Here is a 27,875-nt window from a genome sequence, read left to right as displayed (position 1 = left end):
TGCAGTGATGGCCATTTATTCTCTGCGGAAGTTTGTGCGCGCAGGCAAAAAATTGCTTCGTGTCGCCGATAGCGACGCAGCCACGCTGGGCCGGCGAAACGAACTGCGCCCGTCCTGCCTTGGCGTTCGCGCGACGATTCCAGGGTTTGAGGCGGGCAGGGGGGCCTCACTCATGGTGCAACGAGACCACGGCAGCCTCGACCACCGTGCAAGCAATTCGAAGGCGGTGCGCGCCACCCACCCCCCCCCCCACCACCCCCGCGCCTGCCACCACCGCGGCCGCCGCCGCTTGTTGGGCTTCTGTCCCGTGGCCGTTTTAGTCCCGAAACGCACCGCTTGTACGGGTTGAGCTCCAAACCGTGCTTTCGTGAGAAAAAAAACATATGTATAAAATAAACCGCAGGACAAACCCACCCACCCACCCCATGGACTACGTGTCGCATGCCTGGCAGACAATATGACCACAGTTCCGTGCACTCCCACAACTATAGTGCTTAGACCAAAAAAAAAAGAGACAAACGCAAAATAACTGAATTTGTTCTACCACAGGTTTTCAACCGTCGGTCTGTATACCCGGCCTTTTTTGTTTTGTTATGAAGGCGTTTCAGGATTCGTTGTCTATTCTTCCTCTCCAGTTTTAAAAATGTTGGCCAACCCCTGCTTGCAGCCTTACTTATTGTGTTCACTACACAATTCACCTTTGGTGTTTCCCCCCCCCCCCTTCGGTGTGCTGTCCACTGCCCGGCTGATCCGATTGTACAAACCTCGTGCCCATCAATCGCCCTCATTGTAGCCGCTAAGCGAAGGGCCCTAGGCCGCCCACTGTGACCCAGATGAGCCGCTCGCTCTGCCGTCAACGTCAACGATCGTTGGCTTCATGGCCGTGACTTAAAGAAGAAAAATCTATTTTTTTTATTACGCTCGACATATACGGTATGACGATTCCACCCGCTTTATTTGTTGTTTGTTATGGGAAACAATTATAATGATGATCATACTAATTGTCATTCACAGGAGGTTTTTCTTAATCCGCTGCTGGATGAAAGCCTCGTGATGTCGTGTCAATCATGGAGTGTATTACATATTCGTACAATATCCATCTTTTATTTCACAGTCACCTGGTTCTGAACCAAAGGAAGTGAAATGATTTCGTGGGACAGGCGAGGGAAATGTGAGCAAAGGTGCAGCCCCTGCAATTGCTCGCTCACGCCACCGCCGACACAAGGCCCTCCCCGGCTCGCGCAAACTCTAAAGGGCATTTGGGTCCACCTTTCCACGTTGACCAGACGTGTTGGAAAAGGTGGCCGTCCCCAGACTTGACCCCACCGCCACGCGTTGATCTCAGGTCTTCTCTTTTACATTGCCAGGTGGACAGAGGTTGGTGGTGGTGTTGGTGGTGATTTGAGTTTCAACTACCGCGCTGGAAGATGGGATCACACCGACGACATTTGGAATGAAAATCCGGCTCGCGAATCAATCCGCACTTCTGTGGGGGCAGGCCACTCGTCGTCAATTCCTTTGTAAGCGGCCAAGACCATCGTATCAACGTATTGCAGTGTTTCTTCACAATTAGTGCAGTTCAGTTTACTATGTAAGCGTCGAGAGAGCACACCGTGTACCGCAACATAAAACAATGAATCTGTCAGTGTTCTAAATAAACTTTTCCCCTCAGCAGTTACATTTACAACAAACAAAAAAAAACACAGCAATATAAATAAAATATTCATATAAAAATACTCTCTTGCAAAATATACAAATAAATGCATTGCTAAGCAAGACTTCCCTACAGTTTAATAGTTAAGTCCGTACAAAATCAAAATAAATAAAAGGGAGAGAAATGTACTTTTGCCTAAAATGCTAAACGCAAGCGAATATTATCCACGAGTCGCGCGTACCGTCAACGTTTAGGCTCGCGGTTTTTATTTATTGTTTGCCAAACCCCCTATAAATTAGTTACGAGGAACACATTCAAACGTTGATACGCAACAAGATATTCTGCGGCATCAGCTGTATGGAAACGAAAAAAAAGCTGGCGTTGTGTGTTCAGGATTCAAATTCACCGATTTCCCGCTCCCCCCCCCCCCCTCACAAATCATCACAGAGAACCGAAAAACGCACAGACTGCACATAGCTTGGTTTGTTGTGTTTGTCAGTGCTGCACGTTACGACCAAGGTCTTCACACATCGTCTATGAAAAGGTTTTAACAAGACACTCGGAGAGCTATTGAGCTCCACCCCCCCCTCCCCTGTATATTGCTGCTATTATTTAAACTTTTTTTTTAAGTTCGTTAAATTCTCGCAACAATAATATATTGATTTATTTCAATCTGAAAATAAAAACAAAAATAATTATACTTAAAGTACACTACTCCACAGTAAGTTTTTTTTTTACCTTATTCGCGGAGACTTGTTAAAATTAACGTAAAAATATATTTAATTTTTAAAAGTTATTTAATGTTTATATACTGCATGCAAAGGTGAAGTGGGAGGCTTCGCAGCAGCAGCAGCATGTTTAACTTCATTTTTGTTTAACTTTACTTCTGCATGTAAATGGATTTTCAGAAGTAATTAAACTATTGAGGTTAAAACTGTGCCCTCTTTCACAAAAGGAAATTTGCTTTGACGGTCCTCAATTAAATCTTCCCACTCTCCATCGGCACTTTAAGCTCACGGCGATGGGATCTGTCATTAATAAATCCACCGTCTCACAAATCGCGTGGCATGGAAATTACACTTCCATTTCACCCCGCGTTATAATCATTTAAAAAAAATATAAACTAAAAGTAAAAATAAAAAAAAACTGTCAAAAAGAACGCCAACAAAAACAACACCACCACAAGAAACAAAAACGTAAAATCAAACGAGCTCAACACTTAACGCCGGCAATAAAAACCGAAACAAACACAAACTGCCCTCCCCATCGTTTCAAGAGGGCATCACCGACCGACCGTCCGACCGACCGACCGACCGCCGCCTCCGTCACTTGCACGTGTACTCCTCTGTCCTCTCGCTGCACGTGCTGCAGCGCACGTAGCAGCACCAGTGGAACTTGCAGTTGCACTGCCACGCGCGCGTGTACTGGTGCGTGTTGTAGCCGCGGCCGCAGCACAGAAGGTCGCAGCCGTCGGCGTGCGGCGACGTGCGGTTGCAGAGGCGGCCGCGCGTGCCCGCGCTGCCCGTCGCTGGGTCCTCCTCGCAGTAGTTGGGCGAGCGCTCGGTGAACACGAGCTCCGTGTCGAGCGGCTTGCGGTACGAGCGCGACTTCTTCACCTTGAGGAACATCGGCCGCATGTAACGGCTGCCGCTCACCGGCTCCACGTGCACCGTGTGCTCGTACTTGTCCTTGAGCGCGTAGCCCACCTCGCGGAACTTGGGCAGCGTCGTCCAGCACGTCTTGGTGGTGCACGAACCCGACACGCCGTGGCACTTGCACTCCAGCTTCATCTTCTCCTCCAGCACCTGGTCGGTGGAGTGGAAACGGCGATAAGGAACCTCTGCGAACAAGCGCCCCAAAAAGACACGTGGCACCGCTGTGCCTCCGTGGCACCGAAGGTGGGTTATGGCAGAGCGTGAAGAGCGAAGCGTGTTCAAATACAAGTCGCAAGTACTGGCCATTCGGTTTTACCGCTTGCACCAATGCAAGATTGGATTTTCAAGCCAGTGGTGGGCGCAGCAAGTTAGCACGTTGAACTCTGAACTGGGTGACTGAGTTTGATTCCTGGCTATAGCTAACAAGAGGTGCCTTTACCAACCTGCACTAACCGGCATGGTGAAGCAAGGTAAAATTACCACCCAAAAACTGACACAACATGGGGATTCATTGCAAGTATTGGAATATCGTATGAATTAGAATGGAAAAGCTGTATGTATGTTGAACTTATTTTGCATCAACTGTGCTAAATCAGAGTTTCGGTAGTTGTAATGAATGCTGAAAATATGCAACTCCAGATTAATACATTTTGTTATTATTTGTAAAGCTATTTTTAGTATCCTGTGCCTTTCGGTAAAATCACGGAGATAGGTTGAATTTTTTTTTTACAAAAAACTACGACATTTCGATTGCAACACAAGCGTTCGTCATCAGTGTTTATGCACGCGCTCTCTCTGTCCGTCCATTCACACATCACCACTGAATTTGGTTCCCAGAACGTGGGGGCAAAAACCGCCAGACATCGTGCCAAACAGCATGCAGCACGGCCCGGACACAATAAACTATTTTTAAAAATGTGTTTTATTTGACGAGGTAAGGACCATCGAGCCATATAACGCTTTTGTTCAGAAGTGACCTGGCTATCACGAAAGATAGCCCAATGAAGTGGATGAGCATCTGGACATTCAGAGCAGCCACAGACTCTAAACGCGTGACGGTGATTCTAAATCTGGGGGGAAAAAACCGAAGAACCTGGAGAAAAATCCACGCAACCATTGGGAGAACATGCACACCTCAAATATGTTCCACGTCTATGCTTCTCTATGACATCTAACACAGACTTGATACATTTCCAATTAAGCTGAACGATATCACAAAATAGGTCGATTTTTGCTTTAATTAATCTGGTTCAAAAGAATCAAAAAATATCGATGCTCTCAAAATATTGCCACAGACGACATGAATGTATTAACCTTTTTGTTGTTGGTATTAATGTTTTAAATTTGACAGCAATATGCCTCCAACTCAATGCAATGATAACCGGAGAAGATATAGCTGATATATAAATTTGCGTCAATTGCAAAACACTGCGAATCAAACTAAGGCATTTGGTCAAAAACTAAAATCGTGTAAAGTTCAGCATTTTAAAGTGTTTCACAAGAACGTACGGCCACCTTACGCGGCCGTGGTTTTAAAGCGGCCACTTACGATGCCGTCGCAAGAGGATTGCTCCATGACGGAGCGTCTCACTTCGAGGGTCATTTTACAAAACAAAGCGTGCATCCCTTTGCGGGCTTTCGTGGCAAGTGGGTTAATTTTTGCCATAACACCATTACGACAAACGCACAATGACACGCTCTTGTGAAAACCTGCCTTGGTATTTATTGTCCGCGGGCTTAAATATTTTCTCTCCCTCTCTCTCTCTCACTCACGGGAGGGGCACCAAAGGGTGGGGGGAAGCTGTGCAACCAGGTGGGGTTTAAAAAAAACCCCTCTCTCTCGGTTCTCAAACAATCCATCTTTAACCCTGCAAATCCCAAACTGTCTGCATAGCTGTGATGTTGCTGTTTCATCTGCTTGTGAAATGCGAGAGAGTCTGAGATGGAGTTTGGGAGGGGTTGGTGTGACAAGGCAGGCGGAGGAAGGAGCGGAGGAGGAGGAGGGAGGGAAGGGAGGAAGAGGAGTGACCCGTTGAAAGTGGAAGGTTAGAGGTAAGGGTCAACGAGAGAGCTGCGTGCGGTCAAATTCGGTAACCCCCTGCGGTGTTTCAATCTTTGCGAGGTAAAATGGAAAAGTATTTTTTTGTTTAGCTGTGACGTTCCAAAACGCTCTAATGCTCGCTCGGCTTGCGAGGGCGGGGATGAGAAAGACACATTTTGCAAGTGACCCGTCATTGCAATTCTGCACTATTTGATTGTGCAACATAATTGCTTCTGTTCTATTTTTTATCTGTAATTGTGGAATGCTGTGATGTTGTCTACTGGCCGAGTCATCGTTGAAAAAAATGTTTCTTAGCTCTCTGTGGCTTTACTCGGTGGCAAATAAACTTTTGACTCCGATTAGGATTACATTTGGGGAATTTTATTGAAGTGTCTTGCCTGCTTCATACTAGATGATGTTTTTTGTCCAAACTGCTCATCCAGAGGTGTCATTCTAAGCCAGGGATGTGGGGGGGGGAATGCTTTCCTTTACTGGTGGCCAAATACAACTCTCAAATCCCGTAAGCGGGTGAGCACACATTAGTATGCATCTTGTAAGCCTCGGCAGTGCATGAAGGAGCCCTTGATGCAAAGTGATTGCACTTTACTCAGATTAGAAGCACAGTGTTTCCAGGTCGATTACATCGAATATATTCCCCCTGATTAGTGTTGCTAAGATGCTTGTAATTGTTTTCATCGTAATTTGATTTAAAAAAGAACAACATAATTTTACGGGAAATTTTATTTGATTTAATAGTTACGTAGATTTGTGTTCCGTTCCTTCTCGAAACGCAGCTTTAGCTCCGCTACGTTATTTATTCATTTATTTATCGCCATATATTTTTTTGGCGTTTTAATTTCTTTCGTCGGCTTCGTCGATTCGTGTCGACTCTCGCAAACGAGGCGGAATCCTGGTTTTCCCCCTCTCGACCTCTCGTTAGCTGGCCACACAAACTCAACTCGTGGGCTCCGCTTCAAGAGACGTCCTCAGGTGGGCAGGGGAGGGGCCCCACATGAAGTAAAGTCACCGGTCATACGCCCCCACCTCCCCCAACTTATTGACGGAGGGTTCAATAAGTTCGTTTGGAGGTTATTGGCTCGGCGTGGCTATCAACGCCCCCCGTGTTCCTGTCCGTCTGCTCATCTCCCTTGTGAAACTCTCCGACCCTCGGCTCGTTGCTCGCAGGGCGTTCCAACAGACAACGCTTCGCACCCAACAGGCGCCTGGTGCAAACCTCCCGTCCGAGTTGGTGGGTGCGGGGGGGAGGAGGAGGGGTTAATCCCAGGATCCTCTGGTCTCCTGGATATTCTACATCCTACAGCTGAAGAAGGTGCGACCATCCAGGGAGACCGCTTTTGTTGGTTGTCCATTTCAAAGTGACAGACTTTGTGTGGCCATGCGCCCCATGACGTTAAGTCACTGGCCATTGGATTCCCTGCCATCGGAATGTCACGAGTTGAAATCCTGATTTGGGGGTGGGGGGTGGGGGGGTTGACTCAGCCCCTCATCTCTCCGGTTCGATCAAATGAGTACTGCTTTGTAGCGAAGTCAACAGTGGTTTTCCTATCGACAGACTTGCCCCCTGCCATAGGAATGTGGAATTTTTACATTCCAATGCTCCTTCGAACAGGACACAGCTTTCACTCGACTTGCTCATGTGGAGGGGTGTAGAGCGGGCTGTGAGTGTGTGGGGGGGGGGGGGGGGGGAGGGGCGTCTGTGGTGGGGCCAGTGGTGCAGGGGGTGGGGAGCGAGTGGGGCAGGAGGGGGGGCGAGTGGGGCAGGGGGTGGGGGTGCGAGTGGGGCAGGGGGTGGGGGGAGCGAGCGCTCGCTGGGCCGCCGAAGTGACGACCGTGAGCGGCCGTCTGGCGCTCACCTTGCGTCCCACGCGATTGTTGTGCAGGTTCATGAGCGTGCGAGCGCTCTGGCGCACCTCGCGAGCGTCCACGAAGAGGCGCGACAGCTCGAGGCCGTGGCGGACGTCCGCCGAGCAGCCGCCCCAGCGCCAGCCCTCGCGCGCGTTGTACGAGCCCTGGCGCGCGCGGTCGCAGCCACACTCGCTCAGGTTGCCCTGGCTGCACGCCGTCGTGATGGCGTGCGCCACGCCCGCCGACGCCACCGCGTGCGCGAACGCCGCCTCTCGGCTGCCTTTGGAGGGGTCGGTAGGGGTCGGTAGGGGTCGGTAGGGGTCGGTAGGGGTCGGAGGGGTCGGAGGGGACGGGAGGGGTCGGTAGGGGTCGGTAGAGGACGGTAGGGTCGGTAGGGGTAGGAGGGGACGGTAGGGGTCGGAGGGGTCGGTAGGGGTCGGTAGGGGTCGGTAGAGGACGGTAGGGGTCGGAGGGGACGGTAGGGGTCGGAGGGGTCGGAGGGGACGGTAGGGGTCGGAGGGGTCGGAGGGGACGGTAGGGGTCGGAGGGGTCGGTAGGGGTCGGTAGGGGTCGGTAGAGGACGGTAGGGGTCGGAGGGGACGGTAGGGGTCGGAGGGGTCGGAGGGGACGGTAGGGGTCGGAGGGGTCGGAGGGGACGGTAGGGGTCGGAGGGGTCGGAGGGGTCGGAGGGGTCGGTAGAGGACGGTAGGGGTCGGAGGGGTCGGAGGGGACGGTAGGGGTCGGTAGAGGACGGTAGGGGTCGGAGGGGTCGGAGGGGTCGGAGGGGTCGGAGGGGTCGGAGGGGACGGTTAGGGGTTGGTAGGGGTCGGTAGAGGACGGTAGGGTCGGTAGGGGTAGGAGGGGACGGTAGGGGTCGGAGGGGTCGGTAGGGGTCGGTAGAGGACGGTAGGGGTCGGAGGGGTCGGAGGGGACGGTAGGGGTCGGAGGGGTCGGAGGGGTCGGAGGGGTCGGTAGGGGTCGGAGGGGACGGTAGGGGTTGGTAGGGGTCGGAAGGGACGGTAGGGGTCGGTAGAGGACGGTAGGGGTCAGAGGGGTTGGGAGGGGTTGGAGGGGTCAGAGTGGTCAGCAGGTGTTTGAGGGGTCGGAGAGGTTGGAAAGGTTGGAAAGGTCGGAGGGGTCAGAGGTGACACGGGCGATAGGAGACGCGTATCAGTGGGGGAGGGGGATGACATTTGCGACAGACGAAATTCCCTGGAAAACAGCATTGTGGGGGGAGGGGAGGGGGCACCACCACCACCACACGGGGGGCGGCAACTGTAGGAGGACTCCCCAGCACCACCGGCACGACTCGCGATGGAAAATAGATTCTGGATGGCCAGCGATGCTCAAATACCAAAGAATAAAAAATAAACGAAAAATTGAATGTTGAACATTTGTGACATCGTTGGACGTATCTGACATTACTGAGATTAACAGACATGTATGACATCACCGCACGCGTATGATTTCGTTGACTCTGCGGTATCTTTTTAAGGTCACTAATTTTTAAATCACATTTTCAGGTCCTCCTAACCTGCATTCGACCCGTTGTGATCTCCTCCACGGCTCATGCCCCCAAATGCGATGACATCTCTTCAATCCGATGGTGGTCATCATCATAACCACCATCATCATCATACGTCATGGTCTATCAACTGCTGGATGAAGGTTGTCCCACCTTGTCAGCATCGCTCACGGTTCAGCGACAACCCACAATCCATGTCATTCCGAAGCATAAACTTCTCATCGCTCGCTCCATCCCTACAGAGGTCAACCTCTCCTTCGGATTGTGTGCATGTTGAACGTCTTTCGCACCGCACGTAGCCAACAGTGCTAATCGGAGGTGCGGGTAAAGACGACAAACTAAAAACAAAAAGCAGTTCTAAAAGAAATACATTTTCATTCTAGATTATAAAGCGCATAGCTCCAGTGGCTTCCTAATATCGGAAGGAAGTACATTTCAGACAGCCGCAGAAGCGCATCTGAAAGCACGCGATGCGGTAACCGTCTTTGTTCGATGGATAGCCAAAAGCCGCTGTCAGGACGACCGGAGTTTGCGTGAAGACAGTTTCCATTCTGTTAACAGCCTCGATCGGTGTTCATTGTCCCTTCGAGCAAACCCCTCCTGCCCAAGGCCTCGTCGCTTTCCCTAACGTTCAAAACGATGTCTCTAATTCGCGGGTGTTTCCTGTTCCACGTGTTCTAATTTACACCTGTCAGGACGATTGCAAACATGAGCCTTTCCATCCTTTTCACCTTTTGTTCCATTTTATCCGTCATTGTCGATATGTTTAATGCGTGTCCCTGCGGGCAATATTAACCGATTGCAAACATTCTTCTGCATTGCATTTGCTATGTTCTGCTTGAGTTTATTGGTCTCCTTTTGTCCTTACTGGACATCTGTAAACAAAAAAACAACAGAGCTTCGTAGCTCATCGGATTCCTCCTCCACAGTCTCAATCAAGATTCCGATTTTCCACGTTGACCTATGACCTTTAGCACTTAACAGCATCAGCAGAAAGAATGCTGTGAACCAGCGATCTGTCTGGGGCCACTTATCCCATAATCACACTGAAGGTCAAGACCTAAGGTTATAGCTAAGGTCAAGAGAAGCCTCCCCCCACCACCACCGCGCACTCACCTTCACATGAAGTGGCGGGAATAATGACAAACGCCTCTGGTAGTGAGCAAAATGCCACATCAGTTTGGCACAAGAATATTGTTTTAAACGAGCATTTTGGAAACACGCCGAGGTTGATTGACTCCAAGGCTTTGTCAAAAGTGCCGGGACATGCAAGATACTAAATACATATATATTTTAAAACCTCTTTGAATATTTGTGCTACTACCATCCAAAATTTAATTGGTGGATTGAGGGAAATATGATTGTGAGAGATACCAAAACTATTCGAATTCACGCGGACATTCATAACACGGTTGTAAAAAAAATAATAATCTTAAATCGAATCGTGCTGATGCTCGCAAAAAACGAAACATTATATTGAAAAGTTTCTTCAAAGAGGGCGCGACGCGGACACAGTGCCAACGAGCTCAAACCAGGCCCTCACCCCTCAGCTGTCACGTGATTGATGGGGCAATTCAGGGATTTTTTTTTTTTTCCCCGGCCACAAACTCATAGCCCCCATTTTTTTCCACAACAACCGATCAACGGATGCCCGTCAACGTTTACCGTCCAGATGATAAGCGCTGCTGACGAAGTGATGAGGGGGAAAATCGTCACCCTGTGAAGTGTGACGCACTGCATGGCATGTCAATGGTCACTGTGCGTTGTGCGCGCATTGGGCGCATATTGCTGGACTGTGTAGAACGGTGGTTCTTAACCTGGGGTGCACGCATCCCCTGTGGGTGTGAGATGCCCTCTCTGGGGGTGCGAGACATGGACAGACTTGTTCTTAGATAAATAGTCGAAACACAAATTAAGCACGGGAACACGTAAGTACAACTACTTTATTTCATCAAACCTATGTATTATTTATTAACGTTATGATTTTTTTTTTTTACGATTAAAAACCGAACGGATGCAAAGGCTGCAGTAAAGATTAAGGGCCACTGTTGGAGAATAACCGATGATCTGTCAAGCAGCTTTGTTGTTTAGAAGGTTGGCTCTGTAATCGATTGACCGTCTAGCTGGTGAACTTCGAAGCTAGACCGTGCAAAAAGCAGCATTTTGTAGCTTTGTGAACCATGTGTGCGGTTGGTGGTATGTCTGGTGTATTGGGTCGACTGTATCGCTGGTGAACTCTCAACTGTGAAGTGGGTGGACCGTATAGCTATTAGGCCTTTCCAACTGGTGGACTGTGTCTCCGATGCATCTTGAGGTTGGTAGACTATAGCGAGTAGACTCTGAGCATAAGTAATAGACTATGTTGCTAGCGGAGCTGTGAGGCAGCTGGATTGTGCAGCCCAATTGATTATGTAGCTGGCGGGTTTAGGCTGTGGTCTGGGTAGCTGGTGGACCGTGTCGATAGATGATCGAGGCCGATGGCCTGCAAGACGGGCGAGTTGTGTAGCCGGTGGACTGTGCGCATAGCCAACAGGGCTAGGTGACTGGTGTACTGTGAGACAGGCTGACTGGGTGTGCTGGCAGACTGCGAGTATAGCCAACAGTCTATGTGGTTGTAGGGGGACTGTGATGAGACATACGGACCGCGTGTGTAACTGACACTACTGCGTGCGTGAGCCACGCACCGCCGCGTGGACTGTGTGGACCGCGTGTGTCGGGGCGTGCCGCTGTAGCGAGGCGACTTACCTACTTTGAGCTCTTGCCCGAACACAGTACGTTCACCCAGCGCCGTGCAGTTCCAGCGACCGAAGCGGAACTGGTACTGGCACTCGCTGATGCCCAACTGCGCGCCCTCCCCGATGACGATGATGACATCGGGCCGGCTTTGGCACAACGCTCGCTGCCGCGGGGCCAGACCCGGGATCTTGTTGCAGATGATGTTGGCACCCAGCGCGACCACGGACGACAGCGCCCTGCAGGTGGGCGATGGTGGATGGAGAGAGGGGAGAGAGAGGAGGGGACAGGGATGATTGGGGAGCAGGGGATGAGTGGCATATTGAGAAACAAAATTTAAATGAGTCCAGGTCCCCGTGGAATAACTTGCCAAATTCTACGCGTCATCCGGAGACCACCCATGAGATGGTAACATGGTTGGGCTATTCCGACAATCGGTTTCTTGGTTGTGGTTTTCTTGGATTGTCTGAGATTTTGTTTTGCTGTTGGTACAACGCTCAGTACAACGCGCGTTGGTACACAAGTACAAACTGTGCAATGCGTACGTGCGCTCTGTGACCTGAACGCATGTGCAAGCACAATATTAAATAAATATTAACTTATTAGTGGGCTTTTCATTATTTCTATCACACTCCATGGGAGGTAGATTGCTGTGGTTTACTGACGATAGAGACAATGTATCTGTTGGTATTTTGCATGAGACCTTAAGCAATGTTACGAGTGAAATCAGTAAACCCTATAGGCCATCATTCAGTTTGTCAGTTTTGTATTCTAGTTATAGGCATAGATGCGACAATATTTGTACGAAGTTTTGGCTCTCTCGCGCTTTCTAAAACATCACAAAAATGTCCATCACTCACTCACAATCATCCCCACCATGTGAGATAGGACCGTATTTGTGCACACGGCTGCTGGAAAGTAACACACAACGATGGCGATTAAGTACATTCAACGCATTCATACATCAAGTCACATTTGAGAGGATTGCAAAAAAAATACAATGTAGTCATTGTTGGGACTGTGCTTTATTCTATAACTGAATGATAACACTATATAACACGATTTTTGTTCCTGGGTAGTAAGTGTTATTTTCTAATTGCTTATGCCTCAAAAGTATAGAAAATGGCTATTATTATTATTCCCCACAAACTTTGCTTTTGTGACCAGGACTTTATGTGAAGGAATGACACAAATGCACACCACGTTTTCTCATTGAAAATAGGTACATTTCAAAATATCACTGTCCTGGTCACAAAAGCAAAGTTTGTAGGGAATAATAGCCATTTTCTGTACTTTTGAGGCATAAGCAATTAGAAAATAACACTTACTACCCAGGAACAAATATATATATTTTTTTGTTACAGTGCAATATAATGTATTTATTTATAGTAATGTAATACCTCTGTGCAGTATATTATGTTAAATCACTGTTTACAGAGTAACACATCTAATTGATAAATAAATATAAGTTTAAAGATGTATACCCTATACATCTTGGTCTCATTTATTTTTAGAAATACACTTTCTAGACCGCATTGTATTTTCATATAACAGAACGTCTTACTTTGAAGAAATTATAAATCCAAAGTCAAATGGGTGTTTCTAAGGCAGACATAAGCAAAATACGTTAAAACATTTTTTTTTACATTAGTCGATTTTGATGAAATAACTCAATGTTTCTTCACGTGTGTTATCACCAATACTATATAGTTACATTTCACCGCGTTTACATTTGTAAACATATAACCAGATGCCTTCCAGCACGTTTGCGAGCGTTAATTTAAAATGCGACTAGGTTTTTAATACACAGTTCACGGTAAATTACCTTTTAAAAGAGGGTGCTCTATAAGAACATAGACTGTGGCAGTGTGAGCGAACCGCACAGCGAGTAGCGCACATTTTAAAGATGATGGCCTCCCTCCCCCACTTCGTGTCGGTCAGAGAGGTTATTTGACCATACTTCACCACGTTGGTCAGTGCTTGTTGATAAACGTGGGGAGGGGGAAATCGCCCTCTAAAACTAAACAATTTTCTTTTATTTTACCGGCTAAGGCCAACTGAACTATATAGCTCTTTTTCAGAAGCCAACTGGCCACAAATAATAGTTCAATGACATGGCTCATCATGCGGAAATGTATAGCAGCCAAATGCTCTCAACGCCACTGATGTTAGCCGTGGCCCGGAATCGAACTCAGTAGGGGGCGCCGGGAGGTTTCATAGCCGAGATGCGCTAACCGCTGCGTCACCGCTCCTCCCGTAACGATATTATTATTCAACTTCATTAAAAATGCTCTCCTTTCATCGCGGAATCCAATGATGTTACATTACCTGCCATTACCGAGTGTGATACTTGGCACGGGCGCATAACGTACAATTACACAGCCACCCTGATGTGCGGATGAATGCCCCAACCTGAACAGCAGCAGCAGCATTGTGACGGAATTATTACTATCATTAGGACCAAGGTAAAATACAAACAAAAAACTCACGCCGCATTCCTTTGTGTTGTGGATACTTTCGTAATTGCTCAGCCGAGATTAGCAACACCTGCGGGAGTCATGGCTTCCTAGAGGGAGGGCTCTATATCATCGGGTACGGCTGTATGCCCCTTCGCATTATAAGACTCATCGGAAAGTTAGACGCACCCCCCCCTCCCCCCCAGCTTTCATCTCGCCTCACATTACAAACACATCGGAAGGTGCACTTCCCAACGTTTTCATTCAGAATACAGGCAGGGGAAATGTGTTGTTTAAACGCAGAGAGACCTCCACGGTTTATCAGTTCTTTCCCGTTCGACGCGGTGATGTCTGCCGATTGTGTCGAGTTCGTTTTCGTTATTCGCGCGGTGCGCACCACTGCCATTGCAGCCAGCCCAAACATTCACTTGGTGTACACCACTGTCATCGCAGCCAGCCCAAACATTCACTCGGTGTACACCACTGTCATCGCAGCCAGCCCAAACATTCACTCGGTGTACACCACTGTCATCGCAGCCAGCCCCAACATTCACTCGGTGCCCACTACTCCCATCGCATCTAGCCCCAACATTCATACGGTGCGCACCACTGCCATCGCAGCCAGCCCCAACATTCACGCGGTGTGTACCACTGCCATCGCAGCCAGCCCCAACATTCACTCGGTGTGTACCACTGCCATTGCAGCCAGCCCCAACATTCACTCGGTGCCCACTACTCCCATCGCAGCCAGCCCCAACATTCACTCGGTGCCCACCACTGCCATCGCAGCCAGCCCCAACATTCACTCGGTGTGTACCACTGCCATCGCAGTCAGCCCCAACATTCACTCGGTGTGCACCACTGCCATCGCAGCTAGCCCCAACATTCACTCGGTGTGTACCACTGCCATCGCAGTCAGCCCCAACATTCACTCGGTGCCCACCACTGCCATCGCATCCAGCCCCAACATTCACTCGGTGCCCACCACTGCCATTGCAGCCAGCCCCAACATTCACTCGGTGCCCACTACTCCCATCGCAGCCAGCCCCAACGTTCACTCGATGGGCACCACTGCCTTCGCATTCAGCCCCAACATTCACTCGGTGTGTACCACTGCCATTGCAGCCAGCCCCAACGTTCACTCGATGGGCACCACTGCCATCGCAGTCAGCCCCAACATCCACTCGGTGCGCACCACTGCCATTGCAGCCAGCCCCAACATCCACTCGGTGTGCACCACTGCCATCGCATCCAGCCCCAACATTCACTCAGTGCCCACCACTGCCATCGCAGCCAGCCCCAACATCCACTCGGTGTGCACCACTGCCATCGCAGCCAGCCCCAACATTCACTCGGTGTGCACCACTGCCATCGCAGCCAGCCCCAACATTCACTCGGTGTGCACCACTGCCATCGCAGCCAGCCCCAACATTCACTCGGTGCCCACCACTGCCATCGCAGCCAGCCCCAACATTCACTCGGTGCCCACCACTGCCATCGCATTCAGCTCCAACATTCACTAGGTGCCCACCACTGCCATCGCAGCTAGCCCCAACATTCACTCGGTGTGTACCACTGCCATCGCAGTCAGCCCCAACATTCACTCGGTGTGCACCACTGCCATCGCAGCCAGCCCCGACATTCACGCGGTGTGTACCACTGCCATCGCAGCCAGCCCCAACATTCACTCGGTGTGCACCACTGCCATCGCAGCCAGCCCCGACATTCACGCGGTGTGTACCACTGCCATCGCAGCCAGCCCCAACATTCACTCGGTGCAAACCAACGCATGCCATGCTCCACGCCGACTGAGCGCCCGCTCATTTCTGTTTCGTGGCATTGTCGCCGCTACGAGCTCGCCAAGCACGTCATTTAGCCCATGGCGCGCTTGTGAAGAGCCGATATATAAATAAATATTTACATCGTTCGTTTTGGTGTTAGCTCAGGGAACCAAAAAGAATAACCCACGATCGTGACCAGTGCCTATTTTGGGAGAGAGAGAGAAAAAAAAACAACCCCGCCGCGTTTTCGAGAAATGACAATTCAAGCTCGTGTCGTCTCTCCGCTCTTGCATCAGTGCACACACGTTGCTGTGAATCTTGGCTCAACGATTTGTTTGGTGTTAAATAACAAACAAACAAACAAACCGAGTATGACTGATGGCTCCAACTGAACATCATGAATATGACCGATGGCTCCAACTGAGCAACAATGCTGCACCCAGTCGCGTTATGAGCATTGCTTTGTGCGACTGCCATGATTGTGGCCGGTGCAGAAGCTCGGAGTTTTAGTTGTTGTTGTTTTAAATACACATACCGTACTCATGTAATGCGTGCCGAGTTGTGTTTATTTGTGCTCCTGTACCGCTGCCAATGCAGTAGCAGCATTGCTAAATAATTGATAGAGTGCGTGTGCGTGTGTGTGAATTGCGAATCGATAACTGTTGGTAAATATATTCACAATCGTCAAGAAAAAAATTCTGTACTAATACAACTATTACGGTAATGAGCTGTTGTAATATAAACACACATCCAACTTTGTAGGAAATACACAATGCACACATTTGTACGTGAATGTAGATGCAAGATAACAAACAAAACGTGTACGCACTCACGTGCTGGATAGCATCCCCAACATTAAACAATGCGTTGTTATAACGCTGGTTGAGGAGCACAGGGCCCAAAGGCCCAAAACGCAGAATGCCCAGCAACAAACAGCACTCGGAAGAAATCAACAGCTACAACGTTGATACGTTTCTTGCATTGGGGAAGGTTATTAGAACGCTGGAAAATGAGACGATGGGGGGAGGAAATTTCAAAGTCGGGCATCCAACCGGATATAATACAGCACCGTGTAGAGGGGGAACTCAACAACTGGTGCCATCATCTGTTCTGCGCGACTTTTGTCAAAATCAAACTGCGTCGGCAATAGACTCTCGAGCACAAATCGATAACATCCACCAGCACCACCACCAGCACCACCACCAGCACCACCACCAGCACCACCACCACCAACCCTGTCTAAGTCGTTAACGCCGCTCGCTGCCTCGTGTCGTGCCATGGAGTAGTGACGGAGCGATTGGCGCACTGCGACTGTGAACCCGCGCCCAGAGTTCAATTCACGGCCGTGGATAACATCAGTGGCGAGTGATATCTGAACCCGCCTTTGCCCACTTCCTAACAAAACTAAGATATTTTTGTTTATTTTATGAGGCAAGGCCCCGCTGAGCTATGTAGCGCTGTTTCAGAAGCGACTTGGCCACAAATGATAGCTCAACGAAGTGGTTTATCGTCGCGTGCACATTTACAGCGGCCAAGCGACTTGTACCGACCAAGGTGGTGAAGTTACCGTACGGTCGAACAATCCCTCACGACCGAAACGTCACGGGCAGGTGGGTCATCGCACAGCAGTGCAGTGGCAACCGCGTGATGTAAACAGACCCGGGAGAGGACACTTTATTCACGTCTGTGGCACGTGTGGGTTAGTTCAGTGATAGATACATGCGTTCGTACATAGTGTGTATAATATATACCGTGATGTCACGGTTTCTTTGTACATCTACTGCTGGATGAAGGCCTTCTCACCCTGTGTCCTTCACGTGGCCGTCTGACCAAAAGTTCCTACTTCACCAGGCATCAGTCGCCGCTGACGGCTCGTCAGGTGCATAGTTCAATGCGCCACCCACTTCATCACCAGTTTAACACGTAGGCTTTCGCGACCAATATCATCCATGATACAGGTGTTTTGGGTTTGATCGCGATCCAACCCAACTCCCCCCCCCCCCCGTAGGTCAAAGGAAGGCAGGGGGTCAGCAACCAATATAACAAGAATATAATTTTTTTTCGAATTCGGTAACAAACAAAAAAACTCCCTCAATATTTCAAGAGCCACAATGCACGTGAACACGAGACGGCGGTCCTTGCTAAATAGCGGCGTCACGAAGCAGTCCTCGAACAGCCGCAGGTTGTCGAACACTGCCCATGATAAACTGGACTTTCCTGGTAAATTGGACTCTCATGGTAAACTGGACATCCAGAGTAAACTGGACTCCCATGATCAACGGGATTTCCATGGTAAACTGGACTCCCATAATGAACTGGACTTCAATGGTGAATTGAACTCCCATGGTCAGAGGTCGGCAACCAAAATAACAAGAACAATCTTTTTTTTTAATTCGGTAAAAAACCCCTCAATATTTCCAGAGCCGCAATGCATGTGAAAACGAAACGATGGTCCTTAAATCAAGTCACAAAGTGGTCCTTAAAGAGACACCGAATGTGGCTCTGAAGCAGCAGGTTGCCGACCCCGGTTCCAAAGGTCCAGAATGCCAAGTGGCCAGCAGCAAACGGCACCGTCAAAGTTGTGTTGGATAACAGAGTTAAACATGTTTCTGGGAATGAGCAACGGTTATAAGATCCTTGGAGAAGAGACGATGGGAGGGAATTTCCCAGTCAAGCAGTAAGTGCAGGGGCAGAGGAAGATAACACAATTACATTTGTGGCGACACACATCTTCTACTCGTCAACAAATATGACAATGAAGGGATATTCTTAGCTCTTTCGGTAAAGTCACGTTGAAAGGAAACAATAAAATAATAAAATATATAAAACAATAAAAATTCTCACGACGTTTCGACCATAACACAAACGGTCGTCATCAGGTGTGTCGGTTTGCCACAAACGGTCGTCATCAGGTGTGTCGGTTTGCCAATGACGACCGTTTGTGTTATGGTCGAAACGTCGTGAGAATTTGTATTGTTTTATATACATTTTATTATTTAATTGTTTCCCTTCAACGTGACTTTACCGAAAGAGCTAAGAATATTAATTACTGCAGTCACGAAAGCTTTAAATAAAAAATGAAGGGATAGTTCCGATCGTCAATAATGATGAAACTGATAAGGATGATATAATTATAACGATAGGCCGTAGGTATCCACTGCACATTTTGTCGTCTGTTGTTTCCACTTTCCTCTGTCTTGTGCCAATATGCTCAAGCAGTGCCACATATTTCTCTTGCACCAATCTCTTATGTCGCCCTCTCCTTGCAGTTCCTTCCATTTTTCCCAACGACACACTTTTAATTTTCGTGTTGTTGTACATCCTACATGTGTGTCCAAATAGTGCCAGTTTCCTTCTCATCACTGCCTGCATTATCAGGCCTTCTATTCGCAACCTTTTTCTCACTTCAACGTTGGCCGCTCTTTGACTCCAGGATGACATCACAGATTCTTAAATTGTGAAAATGTTATATTGCATAGCCACTGCTCAAAAGACTTTTTTTTAAAAAACACACACACGCAAAAAAAGACAAGACTACAACAACTCGCTTCGGAGATCCGCTTTCTCAACACCGACTGGTGGGACGTGCTCAGTCGGAGTGCGCCTGATCTCTCGATTGAGCAGATAAAGGAGAGGCGGGGGGGGCGGGAGAAGTGGGCGCGCGGTGATCCCTGACGTGAGCCATGCCCGTGGCTTTCCGCACCATGGGGATTACAGCGGTTACAGACGCATCGCAACAAGCCGCTACAAGTGCGCGCGACACGCACAGCAGAGACCGTAGCCGTAGCAGCAGCAGCAGCACATTTCCCAGCCTGCATCCATTCATCATCTCACAGCTGAACACGCTGTGCGCATACGTGTGCACATTGTTTGTGTGCGCCTGGTGTGTGTGTGTGGGGAGCGGTGGTGTAGCGGTTAGCGCGTTGCGCTACGAACTCAGCGACCCGAGTTCGATTTCCGCTCATGGCCAACGCTGGTGACGAATATCTGAACCGGTCCTGGGCCTCCCCTAGGTTGACTCAGCCTCAAATTAGCACCTGGTGCGGTGTGTAAAAACATCACGGCTGGGGAAACAAAGGCGGACGGGGCGTGGTGTTGGTCATCCACCCCTTCGTGTGCCACCGTGTCGGCCTTAATAGGCGCTCGCTAACAATACTTGCCCGTACAGTCTGTTAGGGCTACACGGGGGGTTTTGTCTTTGTGTGTGTGTGTGTACAGGCGCAGCCCCTGCAATTGCTTGCTCAGACCACGCGTGGCTGGCGGAGGAGACGTTGACCAGAATCTTCAGTCACAATGAAGTGCTGTGAAGAAGGACCATTGCCCTAAACATCTATTATGTACATTGTTTTTATCATCAAAAACAAATGTTATTGACTCATGTGTTGAGTTGTTTTGCTATTTGTGCACCACGGACAGCACAGCATCACCACATTATTTGCTCAAGCAGAAGGAGCTCTAAGAGAGCCCCTCTAGTGGGTTAATTTGGCCTACTTCTCCACACGGGTCAGGTGCCTTGGGAGAGGTTAGAAGTATCCACACGTTACCCCGACCCACGTGACCTGCTCCTGAATGGAGGTAGGAGATTAAATCATGTTCCAGTTGTATAAACTGCCACGTCCGGAGATCGAATCAAACGAGTGGCCTCTGGATTCTACATATTGGTCGCGAAAAACCACGTGTTAAACCGACCTCTGGATTATAAGTCTAGTGCGCTGATCATTATACAGGGTGCTTCAAAAACATGTTAACACTTCGTAGAATTTGCAACAATACCACGAGTAATGTGCCTCCGGGCTCTGGAAACCACCTGGAGAAGATTCCAGACATGTGTTGACAATGATGGCGAACAAGTGGAGGCTGACTTTTTGAAGCTACTAACATACATTTGTTTTCACGTTAGAGTGTATTATCCGTTCTTTTTCCATTAAAAACGATAGTCCCATATACGTGTTAACATTTGTTTTACGCACCCTGTAAATGCGTACACAGCGCTTGTCTATTAGAACCAGAATATGTATTCATACTGGAGGAATACGATGAGCTAAAATGTTATTTTATATATATAGATGTCCAGTAGGGGCACGGAGTCAGAAAGTGACTGCAAATGAACTTGCAGTCTATTTATTTCGGGGGCTGAAGGCGAGCCACCAAAACGGGCAGTGGATCGTCAGAACACGGAGGCCAAGCAGCGTTGAGCCTGGAAAGTGCCTTGTATGGATGACTGCCAGGCACCAAGAGGTTGTCATAGAACATCGCCCTTGTCTCAGGATTACTGTTAAAACTTTAAAATTTTTATTTTACGAGGCAGGGCCCACTGAGCTATATGGCTCTGTCAGAAGCGACCTGGTGATCACAAATGATAGCTCAAAGAAGTGGCTTATCGTGTGGAAATGTATAGCTGACAAATCCTCTAAACGCATGTTGAGTCTAAATGTCGGGTGGAGGGGGGGGGGAAACCAGAGGGTACTGAGAAAAATCCACACGACCACGGGGAGAACATGCAAACTCCAAATATACAAGCGTCAGTGTCGGCATCGGGATCGAACCTACGACCTCCTGTATACCAGTCGAGGTAGTTAACATCTCGCCACCGAGATGCTGACACGTAGGGAAAAATCCACCACAACACGTCCTTGCTACTGCCATCTTTCTGAGCAATACTCCAGAGCTGCGGGTCTACAGCACACCTGGGAAGCCCTGGCAATCGCCCACTAAATTCTGGGAGGCCCTTTGTAAATAGGTTTGGGTTAGCTGACGGGTTTGTTGTGTAACGTTATGCGAGTAAAAAAAAAAGCATTTGCAAACGCACAGGCATAAAGGCACGTCAAGGTTGGGAATAGATAGCATCTTGAAACGACACAAACAGTGCTGTGCCATAGGTATGAATCACCATCACCGTCAGCCACGGTCAATCCACTGCTGGATGAAAGCCTCCCCGAGTAGCCAAGACCACAACTCACGATCACTCAATGCAATTGCACAACCGACGACCTGCACACGAACTGATTTCATCGCTGCATCTCCTCGGCGTGCACGCTTTAGATATATGTAAATACAAAATAACGATGTATATATTATACATATACAAGGGAATCATGACGTAATGTTCTGTAATATACAATGAAAAATATACTTTGAATATTTCTGAACATATATCCTGTCCTAATGTGCAGCCGAAAATAATAACAATGGCCTTGAATTACCCAGGAAAGCCTTACTGAGTCTCAAGACCATATTTCAGGAGCATCCTGCATTTAGATGTTTGGCCAATTCCCTTAATGAGTGTTTTCGCGTGTTAACAAATGTATCAAGTTAAAGTCGTGACATTGACGCGAGGATAGACTAGGCGTGGGTGCAATCAAAATGTGCATGCACGTGTAAATTTGTGTCTGTGTGTGCGCACGCAAGTACATACACAACTTTAACGTAGCAATTGCATAACACTTGGAATAATTCAAGTTATGTGTGCAAGTGACTTGACATCGACCACAAGGTTTAGATAGAGTAATATAAAATATGATTTCATTTCCATCAACGTTAGGAAAAATACTTTATTGTATAACAATTTGCTCGTTTTAACATGCATGGTGTAAACCTAACAGGCTGTATTCCGTGGCTGCAATGATTCCGCTTGTGCTGCACGGGAGCAGCCCAACTGATTTGAGATAATTCTGTATAAGCCTGTGTGCTGCATGAGCAGTCATAATTATTTCTTGATAATTCGACAAAGTATAAATACATATCACAACAACAACACATTTACAGACACGCTATAACACATCGATAGACACAATGTTCCATCTCAAGGGATTACCCTGCAGGTTACATATTCCAATCGATACGCAAGCAATCTTAATCGCAACTATACATTTCAGCCTATCATGAACGGACTATAAATTGGGTTATAATTCGATTATATCACCAATATGTACGACATGCAGGAGGACTTCAAAGCAATCGCTGTGATCAGCTGTTACAGCCCAACATTTTGTCTGTGATGTTTCATTTCATTGCATTAGGTCCAAAGCCAATATTTGACAATGTTTTAATCTCAACGCATGCACTATGGAATGATCGGTATATAAATTGTAACCGTTATTCTATAACGTTAGCTCCAAAGTTGCATATATTGATGAACCAATGCTATTTGCTAAAAAAAAAGCCGTGTTCTTTTATATATATATGTGTGTGTGTTTTTCATGCAAGATTACCGTTCAAATATAACGTAATTCAAAATAAAATACATTTTATTTGGACGATTAATTCAACATTAATTATTCCTCCGAATCGAACACTCGTCTGCCATATATTTATCCCACTTGCTGAACAATATAACCGCACGTGACCGTTTTACGGTGAAAGCAGAGGCAAGTACGTATACACTGCATTGAATGTTTACAAAAAAAATCTACACACGTACACCCACAGCTATAGATACAAATATAATTATACGTCGAGAGTTGGCAGGGAGGCGATTTATCATCGTTTTTTTCCACCCAAGATTTTTTTTCTTAAATAGCGTTTTAAATTACGCAACTTTAAAGGGAATGCGGCTGAGAGATAGACTGTGTGTGTGTGTGCCCGAGGCAACGGATGTATACGAGACATGTGTATCAGGGCCATACCGCACCGGGCGTGCTTTCAACACACTCCCCAAACATTTTGAAACGAATACTTGCACACACACGCGTACATCCATACATCAATATATACATACCAAAGACAAAGGTCCCACTGTGTAGCCTTAACGGACTGTTGGGGCAAGTGCTGTTAGCGAGTAGCACCTGTGAAGGCCGTCACGGCACACGAGGGAGCTGGATGGCTAACACCACGCTCGGCCGCTTTTGTTTCCCCAGTGGCGATGTTTACGCATCGCACCAGGTGCTCATTTGAGGCTGAGCCGACCTAGGGGAGGCCCAGAACCGGTTCAGATAATCGTCAGTGGCGTTGGCCATGAGCGGGAAATTGAGCGGGGGAACTGAACTCGGGTCACCGGGGCTCGTAGCTGTACGCGTACCATACACACACGTGCACGCGCAGACACACACTCAGAATCGCATTCAGGTGAACTCCGTGATGATGCGGGGGAAACATTATAGCGGACCCTATCGTCCGCGAGATTTTACTCCACTTACACGCTGAAAAAAATAAAAATGTCGTTGATAATAAATAAAAAAAAATATGCCGCGGATAATTGGGTCGGGGATTCTCTACAAACCGCGGGATTCCCCACAAACTCCAGTCCCCTCGGACCGCCGCCAGCAGCCTCTGCACGTGCCTTCCCCGTTCAAAACACGAATTAAGTCGTCAGCCGCGCACACGCACCGCGCGCGCCGTATGATTGTCAAACAAAAGCCTCGCTCCGCGGAGAGCGCAGCCTCAAGTGAGGATAGCGATCTCTCGTTCGGCATATGCGCGTATGCCTGCGTGCGTACCCGTGTGTGCGAAGTCCCACGTACTACCAATCATCAGGCGCGCGCGGCGCGTGCGACGGGCTCAGGTTGCGCTGCGTGAACGCGACGAGATGCGTGTTAGTTTCGAGGACTCCGTGGTTTGGGGAAATCGCCCTCCAGGCCTGAGAAAACCTCTAGGCACCTCTCTTACCCGCCTTGCATTAGGCGGGAGGAGGGGGGGGGGCTTCAATCCATGCGTAGCGCGCTCATATCAACGAGACGTGATGTGTGTGTTTATCAAGACATTGTCATTCAATAATATCGGAGCCCTTTGCAACCTCGCCATGGCCGTCTCGGAAGATGTTGCTGCGCGTTGAGCATACGGGCAATTTGTTGCGCGACTTTATCAGATGGTGTGCGTGTCAAGTGTCGTGCGAATAGACCTCGACTCGATACACACAAAGACAAAGATTCCCCGTATAGCCTTATTGGACTGTTGAGGCAATTGCTTTTAGCGAGTAGCACATGTGAAGGCCGGCAAGGCACATTCGGGGGTGGGCAGTACCACGCCCGGCCGCCTTTTCTCCCGAGTGGCAATGTTTTTTTTTAATTTTACACATCGCATCACGTACTCATTTGAGGCTGAGTCGACCTATGGGAGGCCCAAGGACCGGTTCAGATAATAGTCACTGGTGTTGGCCATGAGCGGGGAATCGTACTCGGGGCGCCGGATTCGGAAGCGAAGCGCGCACCAACTGCTACACTACCGCTCCGCTATACACACACACGCACAAATTCTCGTGGACGCTAACCAGTCAAAGTGCCCAACACCAATTACGAACGATACCGCGTGCGTGCGCGTGTGTAGCATTGTTAAGCGTTGCTCCTATATCTCACGGTGGGTCCCTGTTCGCACGTATCGTAAGCGATGGGTGGCAGTGCGAGTTGGGCGAGTGAGGGGGAGCTTAGGAGAATTTCCGAGCACTGGCTTTGCGGGCGTATTTATGAGCGATCTAGTTTAACTAGTTTTTATGAGTTTGATGTAAACAGCCGATCGTGTGCACAGTAGTCTGCGAATGCGCTGTCATACCAACTATTGCAGACGTTCTAGATACGCGTCTCACTTTGGCGATGTAACAAAAAAAATAGGTATATTGTTGAAAAATGTAAATGATGCCAGTTATTGTTTAATATGTGCATGTAATATTTTAAAAAGCTGTTCGATTTCAAAGGGAAATATAAGCAGAACTCAGCTGTGTCTCTCCACGTAAGAATAAAAATGTGTTTTAAGTCCATCGGCTGATTGGCTCTTAAGACAAATATATTATCTACAAGCAGCCTGCATTTTAAGCAAGCAAACTCTGGACCGGATTCGACTTTCAGGGTCTCATCAGCAGTGGATTACCATATTGTATGATTAATAGATGGTATCAACATGTTGCAGTTAATCTACTAATTAAAACAATTCAACGTGAAAATATATAGAGCGTTATTATCTTTGCGCAGTTTCTAACTGTACGGAATATTATGAGACCTCCTTTGCCAGAAACAAGATTTAGGAATAGGTTTTACCCTTTTAACTGGCACAAAAACTGACACCTTTATTCAAGGCATCATGTTTGCAATAACCACAACACAAGCAGTCAAAATGCAAACAAAAAAGACATTATTATTAGAGTTGTCTTTTTTGCTTGCATTTTGACTGCTTGTGTTGTGGTTATTGCAAAGATGATGCCTTGAATAAAGGTGTCAGTTTTTGTGCCAGTTAAAAGGGTAAAACCTATTCCTGTACGGAATATGTTTATATTCTTAATCGCACGAATATTCACATTACGCAAAATCGATACGGACGAATCACGTACAAATACAAATTACGCATCCACTCGAAATGCAGAGCATCCGGTAAATCCATTCCGAACGCAAATTATTCAAAGCTTTCGATAATAAAGACGATGATGGTGGTGATAACGACGATGGATGCTTACACGCAGTTGCCCATCGCTCTCCACTTCGCCGACGAGCGCCAATGGGTCCTATCAATCGAGTTGTGTCCCGATAACTTCACAGGATGCGGCTGAAGACAGACGCGTATTCGCACGCGCGTTTGCACAGGTGCGTTTCATTGGAGCAATTACGAGTCATTTACAATTTACAGTGACTCGTAATTGCAATGACTCGTGGTTTCTCTACGAAGATTGATAATGAGAGCGGCAAGAGATTTTGGGATCTAGCCAGTCAACCTTGTTAAATGCCTTGCGCGAGGGCTGTTATTATAAGCCACTGTATATGTGTTTTTTTAAACTAAACTTTTCAGCACGCGCACTATTTGCTTGCTTATCAGATCTGGAGCCCCCCTTTGTACGCTTCAACAGTTAGACTTTAGCTCTCCTCGGTATAAAAATAATATAGCGCGTGTTACGTACACGTTGTGCTTATGTTACGCACGCACACGACACATGTGATCGTGACCAAGTCGTAGCACGTATATGTATTACAAAACATTCCTCGTTCTACCATCCACACACGTGGAGAGACATGTACACCACGACGATCACGGTACATGTGCGAGCTATACACGCATTGTCAACGATTGTACATGGATAAGTTCATTCATATGGTGGTTCTGCCCGAACTGTGCACCCCGTGTTTTTCTAGAGTTATCTTATCGTGGGCGCTGGCAAGTCGGCTTTTGGAGGCCTTCATCCAGCAGTGGATTGACCATGGCTTTATATATAAAAATGCGGCGCACTACAGTACTAACATCCACAACTGTATGCGATTCGTAAGCAGTGTCCCGAGTTCGTCCATCGCGTCAACTGTGTGCACATTTCTGTATTTGCGATAAAAAAACAACTCACCCAATGCTTAGGTAGATGACTCCAATGCAAGGCAGAATGTGTAGCATCCAATGTAACATCCGCAAGCACATGATGATGAACGTCTGTGTGGAGCGGTGTATACGAATGTACAGCGAAGTGCGCAGTCACTTGCCGCTGCTGCTGCTAATGCTGCTGTTGCGGGTGCTGCTGCTGCTGTTGTTGTTTAGAGGCACTTGTTAATAATAACCAAGGGCAGTCTAATCCCCGGGCCTCGCCTTCTCTTCCATGCAGAAGAGTTCTCTACGAAATGTCAATCCGGTCCACGATGCAACCAGTCGTGTAAAGGAGGAAAATTAATAAACAAGGGAAGACGCGGAGCCAGAAGAGAGGGAGAAAAGAGGGAGAGAGGGAGGGAAAGTACGGTGGTGTTTTTATAATTGACGGATAAATCGCCGCTCTTCCCTCTTCATCTGTATGCATTTCATGAATGCGAGGCGTCATGAATTCCACGCACAGGCAGGAGACGGACACAGCTTCGATGAGACTCGGTGTGAGCATCGATGATGGTAGACTTCGGGTATTTTATCTCGTAGCTTCACACTCGCCCGATCAAAGCGCCCAGCACGGCCCGAGTATTCGCGCTTGTTTAGAGTAACTCTCCCTTGGGTATCCAGCTATCCCATCGTTCCGAGTCCCCTCCCCGTGTAGGGCTACTCCAAGTCACGCACACGTGGCGCGCTCGCGGAGATAGACACCGGCTTTTACTTTGATGCGCGCACGGCTGTACCGCAGTCAATGTTGTACGGGCGTGTGCACCGCAGGGAATGTGTAGCGCACAGACGATCTGCGACGAGAATGAATAAATGCCAAGAATTGCCACTTATCTTCGTCAGATTTTTTTTTTGGCCGGCGAAGTTTTACCACTCGCTACCTTCGGGGCTAAGCGGCTAAG

At 48.2% G+C, this 27,875-nt stretch overlaps 1 protein-coding gene across 2 annotated transcripts; it reads right to left on the bottom strand.

Moving 5' to 3' along the window:
• On the bottom strand, positions 1 to 27,764 carry LOC116951116 (protein Wnt-7b-like). 2 transcript variants are annotated; one of them, XM_032969529.2, is made up of 4 exons: positions 26,963 to 27,764; positions 11,487 to 11,713; positions 7,225 to 7,496; positions 1 to 3,459 (listed from the first exon to the last, which is right to left on the bottom strand). In XM_032969529.2, exons 1-4 carry the CDS (start codon positions 27,031 to 27,033, stop codon positions 2,980 to 2,982), a joined length of 1,050 nt encoding a protein of 349 aa, XP_032825420.1. In that variant the 5' UTR covers positions 27,034 to 27,764; the 3' UTR covers positions 1 to 2,979. The 2 variants fall into 2 exon arrangements, with proteins under 2 accessions (XP_032825420.1, XP_032825421.1); XM_032969530.2 differs by lacking the exon at positions 26,963 to 27,764 and adding an exon at positions 26,090 to 26,952.
• Positions 27,765 to 27,875: the final 111 nt, after the last annotated feature.

Source organism: Petromyzon marinus, chromosome 42 (genome assembly GCF_048934315.1).
Source record: "Petromyzon marinus isolate PM22_M1 ecotype Great Lakes invasive population chromosome 42, UKy_Petmar_22M1.pri1.0, whole genome shotgun sequence".
Lineage (NCBI taxonomy): Eukaryota > Metazoa > Chordata > Hyperoartia > Petromyzontiformes > Petromyzontidae > Petromyzon > Petromyzon marinus.
The sequence above is the reverse complement of the archived record's forward strand: the minus strand, read 5'-3'. Positions and strand labels throughout refer to the sequence as shown.